The following is an 8,730-nucleotide window of genomic DNA, read 5'->3' on the forward strand; positions in this document are numbered from 1 at the left end:
GCTCTCTGAGGCCGATCTCCTGAGACAGAGGATTATGTCTTACCGATTACTGAAAGCTTTGTTGGTCCCCAAACTAAAGCAACTGTGAGAGCTTCATCTTCACATATTTTATTAACTGAAATTTTAGTTTGGGAAGAAAAATGGTTTGGAGGTCATTTTTCAGAAGAGCACCTTAGCCTCTAAAGATGTCTCCCAACTTGAGCTGGTGCTAAGGTTTCAATACAATAGTAATATTGTATAAAGCCAGCTGATCCTAGTTAGTGAGACATGGCAGGGTTACTGGATTCAATGAGCATCAGCGCTACCCATAAGACTCCATGAGCACCGTGAGGTGACCTCCTTGGTTAAAGAACGCATTCTTTTTTTGTGTGGAATGCATAAGGCATTCAGTCATATGGACAAGGAGAAGCTAAGTGTAACACCTCCCTCTTACCTTTGCCCTCTTTTACCCTTCTATTTCAATCACTCTTTATTAGACTTCCTTTCTTCAATCATCATAGTAATGTGCCAAAATCACACGTTGTCTAATTTAGTACATGTAGTAGAGGATTTTGTACCCCAAATGGCTGTGGAGTGGCCTTTTTAAAAAATGTCAGTTATCAGTTCTTTAGAGAGAACATAATTCCCACTTCAATTGTCTAAGGAATTTTGGGTTTTCCATCTTTATCTAGAAGGCAAGAAGGGTTGTTATGAATAATCACAGTGAAGATACGTACAAGTAAAACTGCTCAAGCACCCACAATGTTTAGCAGAAGTGAGACAGGTGTGCATGGGGCAGCCTAGTGAGTCAATTTATGTTTAATTCTGAAGCTGAACGATGGGGACAAGCTGCATGATGTGGTCCACAACTGCCACAGGAGCTCAGTTATTTTGGATTACATTTTCAATCCAGGGTATATAGTAAAAAATTTTGGCATAGATGCCAACATCGGCTCTCAAAACACATCCATCCGCAAAAGACAGGATTCCTTGAAGCATCCCATTGCAGATTGCTGGGGCAGCAGAAACTTCCTTCCAGGAAAACAATAACAACAACAACAACAACAACAAAAACAGGTTATCTTTCTGGCAAGACAGAAGGAAGAAAATGGGAAAATTAAGGCATTGAGAGTATGTTACCTTGCAGGGCTGCCTCCTTCCTGGCACAATACCCACACACAGCATACTTTCCTTGATGTTGTAGGTTTTATAGGCATTGCGGCACTGAGACTGTGTGATTATGGAGATGTTCACAGTTTGCAGTGAGTCAGGCTCCTTGTCTAAAGGAAAGAGAAAAGTCAGACTTCCTTAAGAGTTCTTTTAGGCATTAAACCTTCTTTTAAAAAACATTTCTTCTTCTACCATAAGAAATGAAAACAGATCAAACATTTAGAGAAATCAGAATGGTGGCAGTTAGGACAATGAGAGTACAGGAGATGGTCAGATTAACAATTTCTCATGATGCAAATGTCTGTGACTTTATAAAAGTGATCAAATTCTTGAAAGTTATATGTAAATATGAGACATTCCTGCAGTGAAATGAAACACTTTGTTTTAAACTTTTCTGGAAATTTGGCCCAGTGCGGTAGCTCAGGCCTGTAATCCCAGCACTTTGGGAGTCCGAGACGGGGAGTCACCTGAGGTCAACAGTTCAAGACCAGCTTGGCCAACCCCATCTCTACTAAAAATACCCCATCTCTACTAAAAAACAAAACCTCATCTCTACTAAAAATACAAAAACTAGCTGGGCATGGTGGCATGCACCTGTAATCCCACCTGCTTGGGTGGTAGGAGAATTGCTTGAACCCAGGAGGCAGAGGTTGCAGTGAGCCAAGTCCGCACCATTGCACTCCAGCCTGGGTGACAAGAGTGAGACTCCATCTCAAAACAAAACCAAACCAAACAAAAAAAACTTTTCTGGAAATTTAAACATTGAAAGGGTTTCCTTTGAGATGTAATTTGTAGAGTTTGAAGGAATTTAGAGGTATTTAGCCTACTTTCTCATTTGTCAGGTCAAAACAAAACCAAGTATCTGCACCAAAAATGTCACTCAAAAAGCAGTTTTCTTAAACATATAAAGCTAGTAAGTGGTAAAGCTAGGGTTTCAAACTGGGTTTCCTAGTTCCTAATTAATATTCTTTTATCTATATCACAATGGTCCACAAATACTTTGAATTGTGTACACTTATAACAACACTTGTCCAATCAGAAACAAAATGAGAAAAACAGCAAAGTAGTATGAACACATGTAGCACAGTTCTTTTCACAGAAGTTTCTTTGGGATGAAGTATTGTATTTTCAGATTCAGTCTTTTTTTTTTTTTTTTATAATGGAGGAGTGTGTTTGATGTCTTTATTTGAAAATAATGTAAAAGTTATTGAAAAGAAAATGTTTGAGATCCTTCACTTCATTTTCCAAGCAATAATTTTATGGCTAAACATTTCTTTTGAGAATACTTCTTTAGGAAATGCTTACTTAAGTATTTCATGAGCCAGATCAAAATGAGGTGCATTTTTTTTCAAGTCATATCTCTTTTTGACCCATGTTCCATTACCCAGATGAGTCAATATGCTGCTTACCAGAAGGACATTTGGCTGTTTTCAAAAATCAACTTGACTCTCAAAGGACAAATAATTTCTACTTCTTGATATATTCAAGAAAATTTGCTCTAAATCTGAAGGTATTTACTAAGGAGTAGTTTTAAAAGGCTTGAATCATGGCAACAATTATAGAATAAGTGTATATCTGCCCTTTGGCTTCTATGAAGTGAAAGTAGTGCTGGATACATAAATGTAATCTGACAGGCTTGTTTAAAATAAATCTCCTGTTCCTACTGTGGTATCTAGTATAGGATGTATATTACACATACTTGAACTTATAAGTAAAGTTGCATTAAGAATTCTTCATAAGGGATTATATCATTGTTCTATTTTGCTAATAGATAATCAACTCCCCTTCACCACTACTCTCTACTCTTGTAATTAACAATTATAGATAATTAGGGTTTGCCTAAAAATTTGGAGTTGGGGTAATAGGCAATGGGGATGCAACTTAGAAAACAGAAAGCTGCCTTAAGTTGTGGGAGTTTTTTATGGAATATGAAATATGAGGCACAGAAAAAAGCTTATGTAGAATATCTAGTTTAGGAGTTTCAAATTATGTATAGAAGACTTCCACTGATAAAATTAATGGTAGCCCTTTGACAGTTTTCTGAAGAAATGAATGAATGCTTAAAATGTTACCAGTTAAAAATGGTTATTTCAGAAATACTTTTTAAAATTTCAACTGTGTATCTTTATTACAATCCTTCATAGGAAGTTCTATCTCATTTAGTACAATATTATGTATTTATCTTACATTTAATATATTGATATTTATTTCATGATTTTTCAAGGTTTCAAGTTGCTTTATTGCCTGAAATGGTTTGAAAATATACAACATAGTAGTCTGCTTTATTTCAGAGTTAAGGAAATTGAGGCTCCAAGGTAAAATGACCTGCTTTCACATACAAAATTAGGATTAGAATACAAATGTTTTCTTTCTACTAAAAGCACTTCTATCATATATGAAAGTCAAAATGATAAAAAGATACAGTGGGAGAGAAAAAAAAAAACAACTTGAAGCACTCCTTCAGTGAGGTACAGGGAAAAGGACAGGGGAGGAAGAGGATGAATAAAGAAGTTAGAAGAAAGCTTCACTGGGCAGAATTGAGGAAGCCAAGACTAGCGAAGGTGTAAAAGCATGTCTAATTCTGAGAGAAGAACATCGTCTTGAACTCACAGATATCACACACATTGTAGCTCCAGGTGGAGACAGAACACATGGTATCTGCTGAGACAGTTTGGTAGGGCAGGTTGGCTAGTTTCACATAGTCATTTAGTTCAGCCTCTCTTTTCAGCTTGATTAACATGATGTCATGATCAATAGAAGTGATTGAGAAACGTGGATGATGAATCATCTTCTCATAGCCAATCACTTGCAGATGCTTTTCATTGGAGTCTGCTGGGATTGTAACCCCCAATATCACCCGAAGCTTCCTGGAACAATATAGATGCTTATGAGAGGACTTAACAGAGATAGCTTCCCCATCCTTATGAGCCTCTATTATCCCTCCCCACAGACCTTTTTCTGTACCCTCGTATGTCTTGCAAAGGCTTTCCTAATTCCACTTAATTGGGAGATGGTCTCAGGCGGGGGTGAGGGTCTGTGCCCAACCTGAGAACCCGAAGAATGGAGTGCCTTTGAGGGCTTATTGCTCACGGTAAATTGCAGTGTGCAGCTGTGATCACCCAAAGAGGGTGGATCAGGACTCCAGTGCAAGGCAAGTAGTCAGATTTCAAGTAGGCCAAGTAAGGGGGAGTGGAGCTGACTGTGTAATCCGGATTAAAGGCCGAAGCAACTGGAAAGAGAGGTAAGAAATTCCAAGATTTCTCAGTCATCGCTAGAAAAACTTCAGGAAAGTCATTTAATAGGCTCCAAGTTCCCCTCCCCCTTTTCTCCAGCAATTTTATCTATAAACTAAATCTGTAAAATGACTTACTTATTTCTAAAACATGAAGAAAATGATACATGGTAGAAACCTATCTCTTTCAAAAAAATAAAAATAAAAGGTGTTTGGCTTTTTCATTGTCAATGAAATCTTTTAAATTAAATGTTAAACTTTCATAAATATCTTCCACAATTTAGTGGGTTCTATGCTAAATCAACTCATTTTTTTTTTTTTTACTATTTTTACCAATTTTAGAATGTTTTAATAAGTCTTAAAGAATTCTTATTTAGAACACTTTAATAAGTCTTATCTTTTTTCCCCAACAATAAGTCAAGACAGAATAATACAGGTGCCACGACAAGAGCAGACCAAATGCTAAGAGTCTGAGGAGGGGAAAAATAATTATTGTTTTAAAAAATATACATTGAGCACCTAGTATATGTCAAGCTCTGTTTTAGGGGCTTGGGCTATACAGTGAACAGAATAGATATCCCTGCTCTCATATATTACAATGAATGGAGATATTCAGTAATAATAAGTACAACACGCAGGTAAACTATGTAGGATGTTAAATGGTGATTAGTTCTATGGAAATAAAAGGAGGAGTGGGAAAGAGAGAAAGGCATTACCAAGTGTGTTCTGGGGGAGAAGAAGGGATATCAGGTAGTATTTGTTTGTTTGTCTGAGATAGGATCTCACTCTGTTGCCCGGATTGCAGTGCAGTGGCAAGATCATGGCTCACTGCAGCTTCAACCTCTTACGCTCAAGCAATCCTCCTGAACAGCCTGGACTACAGGTGTGTGCCACCATGTCTAGCTAATTTTAAAATATTTGAATGTTTATTATAGAAATGGAGCCTTGCTATGTTGCCCAGGCTGGTCGCAAACTCTTGGGCTCAAGTGACCCTCCTACCTCAGCGTCCCAAAGTGCTGGGAATATAGGCATGAACCACCACACTCACCCTCAGGTAGTATTAAACCAGTCATCAGAGTAGAACTTCATGGGCAATGTTGAACAATAACATGAAGACAGGGGAAGTTGCATAAGCAAATATCTGGGTGCAGGGACTCCAGGCAGAGAAAACAGCTGCAAGGAAGGTCCTGAGGCTTGTGTCAGTTACATCACAGAGGCCATGGCTGCTGACCCAGAGTGAGTGAAGGGGAACAGAGCAGGAAAGGGGCTCAAAGGTGGGTGGAGGGTTTTGTAGAGCAGTATAAGAACTTGGACTGTTTTCTGAGTACAAATGGAACCACTCAAGGATTTGTGCAAAGGAGTGATGACAGTCTTCTCATGGAGAACTTGTAGACTGTGGAAGCATAGAGGTAGAGGGGTCTGTTAGGAGAATAATTTGCTAACCCAGGCAGGAGGTGGTGGCTTGGACCATTATGAGCAGTGGAAATGGTGAGAAGTGGTTGGATTTAGGATATGTTTAGAAGATAAAGCCAACAAGGTTTTTCTAAGAGATCAAATGTGGGGAAGGAGAGAGAGAGAATTTGTGAATAACTCTGGATTTATGCCTGAGTAACCGGAACTGTGCCAGGAGATATCTGATTCTTCAATATTCTGCTGTGTTTTCTGCAGTGCAGAATATCAGTCCTGTTGCAGGCAGGTCCAGGGTCAGGTATTAGGAGTGGGTCTGGTATTTGAGTGACAATGTCCACATCTCACCCAAAAGCACACAAGCAATCCTCCTGCAGCGGGCAGGTAGGCAGGCACTGTCACGGGAGGAAACTTAGTGGGAACAGGGCAGTAGGGAGAGACAGAGAAGCATCCTACACTTGAATTCTGGAATGACACCTCTCGCCCTTACCCATCTTTCATGCTTTACCCAGGATTTCTCTTTGGAGAGTAAAGAGACAAATATGCACACACTCACCAGTCAGATTCAAGAGAGCCCAGAGGATAAACTTCATGATGATGTTGAACACCCAGTTCAGCTCCAGTTTCTAGAAAACATGGAAGAGACAGAAAAAGACTAAATGAAATAAAGCAAGATTCTAGAATTGGAAAAATATATCATCTGAATTATTTCAGTAGCAGGATTCAGTTTTAGAAACAGTGTCCATCACTCAGAGGAGGGTGTAGTGTCATCTTTCAGAGAGATAAGAATAGAGGTTAAGTGATTGGTCCCCAGTACAGTAGAAAATAGTTCTGGAATTCAGAGTTCTGCCCTCTGTCTTCAGGGAAGAAAGTACCACAGCTAAGAGAAGTTGAAGTTCACGATGTCTCTACAGCTGACTCCTGTGTGGTCTCCTTTTTGTCAGCCTCAGGAGGCAGGTGCCCCTCTAAACTATGTGTGGGCTGCTGCCCCTCCTGTCTGTGTGATGCTAAACCCTACTGTGTGATGCTATTTTTCTTTGGTAGACATAATGTAGCCCTCTGGAGCTGACATTGCTTCCTCTGTCTGACATTAAACTCCGCTTTGAAATACAATTAACCTTTTCCTTCATGTCACTATCCATCCATTTGTTCTGTGAACCAACCTGCAAATTATTTATCTTGTGTATCTAACTTGTGCCAGGATCTGTGCTTGCTGTTGGGATTGCCTCAATTTAAAGACTCCTTCCCTACCTTCCAAGAGTTTAGAGACTAATGGGAATGATACTTAAGCAGATGGTTATGAAACAAAGTATTCAGAGATAAAAATTGAGGTATGCCATAGACTAGGTAAAAATATTTGCAAAACACATATCTGCTAAATAATTCATGTATAAGAGAATAGGAAAATTCAACATTAAGAAAACAAACAACACAACCTAAAAGTGGACCAAAGATCCTTACCAAATGTTTTAGTCTGCTTGGACTACTATAAAAAAAAATAAAATAAAAACTACAGCCTAGGTGTCTTACGTGACAGATATTTAGTTACTTGTAGTTCTAGAGGTGAGAAGTCCGTGACCAAGGTGTTGAGGTGTTGTCAAGTTCAGTTTCTGGTGAGGCCTCTCTCCCCGGCTTGTAGATATCACCTTCTTACTGTGTCTTCACAGGGCCTTCCCTCTGTGCACACAGAGAGAAAGAGGGAAAGAGAGCTCTCTGGTGACTCTTTTTATAGGGACACAAATCCTATTGGATCAGAGCCCCACCCTTCTAACCTAATTTAGCCTTAATTACTTCCTTTTAGGCCCTATCTTCAATATAGTCACATTGAGGTTTAGGGCTTCAAACAGATATATTTTACAGTGATTGGGGAAGATAACAACAGAGAATATATACAGATGGCAAATGACGTATGAAAAAATTCACAGCATAATATGTCATTAGAGAATTACATCAACAATGGGATACCACTATGTACCCTGTAGAAGGGCTAAAATCCAAACACTGATGACAACAGATATTAGCAAGGATATCAAGTATCAAGAACTGATGCTGGTGAGAATTTATTGCTGGTGGGAGTGCGAAATGGAGTAGTCACTTTATAAAATAATTTGGAAGTTTCTTATAAAGCTCAACATAGCCTTACCATATGATACAGCAATTACACTTCTTGATACACCAAAAGCTTTGAAAACTTATGTTCACAAAAATTCTGCACATAAATGTTTATAGCAGCTTTGTTCATAATTGTCAAATCTTGGAAGCAACCACAGTGTCCTTCAATAGGGTAAATGGATAAACAAAGTGTGATTCATCCATGTAGCAAAATGCTATTCAGAGATGTTATGATTTAAAAAACTTAATTCTCAAATCATGAAAAGACATGGAGTAAACTTGTATGCACATTGCTAAATGAAAACAGCTAGTCTGAAAATATACCATATAATTCCAATTATATGACATTCCAGAAAAGGCAAAGCTATAGAGATACATGTGTTTGCAAGTACCTTTTTTGTATAACGACTTATTTTCCTCTGGATAGATACCCAGGAGTGCGATTGCTGGATCGAATGGTAGATCCACTTTCAGTTCTTTAAGGAATCTCCACGCTGTTTTCCAGTAGTGCTTGTACTACTTTACAGTCCCACCAACAGTGTAAAAGTGTTCTCTCTTCACCACATCCATGCCAACATCTATTATTTTTTAATTTCTTTGATTACAGCCATTCTTGCAGGAGTGAAGTGGTATCACATTGTGTTTTTGATTTGCATTTTCCTGATCATTAGTGATGTTAAGCATTTTGTTCATATGTTTTTTGGGCAGTTGTAGATCTCTTTTAAAGAATTGTCTATTCATGTCCTTAGCCCACTTTTTGATGGGATTGTTTATTTTTTTTCTTGCTGATTTGTTTGAGTGCCTATATTAGTTTTTTTTTTTTTTTTTTT

The 8,730-nt window shown here is 38.4% G+C and overlaps 1 protein-coding gene across 1 annotated transcript; it reads right to left on the reverse strand.

Annotated features, from left to right (window-relative positions):
- Nucleotides 1–784: 784 nt before the first annotated feature.
- Nucleotides 785–6,381, reverse strand: PRSS58 (serine protease 58). Its single transcript, XM_017511344.2, has 5 exons — nucleotides 6,345–6,381; nucleotides 4,240–4,378; nucleotides 3,760–4,016; nucleotides 1,120–1,259; nucleotides 785–1,011 (listed from the first exon to the last, which is right to left on the reverse strand). The coding sequence occupies exons 1-5, from the start codon at nucleotides 6,379–6,381 to the stop codon at nucleotides 862–864; spliced, it is 723 nt and encodes a 240-aa protein (XP_017366833.1). The 3' UTR covers nucleotides 785–861.
- Nucleotides 6,382–8,730: the final 2,349 nt, after the last annotated feature.

The sequence above is a fragment of the Cebus imitator genome, unplaced genomic scaffold (assembly GCF_001604975.1).
Source record: "Cebus imitator isolate Cc_AM_T3 unplaced genomic scaffold, Cebus_imitator-1.0 Scaffold446, whole genome shotgun sequence".
Taxonomy (NCBI): domain Eukaryota; kingdom Metazoa; phylum Chordata; class Mammalia; order Primates; family Cebidae; genus Cebus; species Cebus imitator.

Excerpts from the sequence above, each read along its gene's own strand:
- PRSS58 (XM_017511344.2), bottom strand. The coding sequence starts at position 6,381 with ATGAAGTTTATCCTCTGGGCTCTCTTGAATCTGACTG. Across the intron at positions 4,379-6,344 it reads GGCTCTCTTGAATCTGACTG|TTGCTTCGGCCTTTAATCCG; the intron begins GTGAGTGTGTGC and ends CTCTCTTTCCAG. Across the intron at positions 1,012-1,119 it reads GAAGGAGGCAGCCCTGCAAG|GAAGTTTCTGCTGCCCCAGC; the intron begins GTAACATACTCT and ends TTTTCCTGGAAG.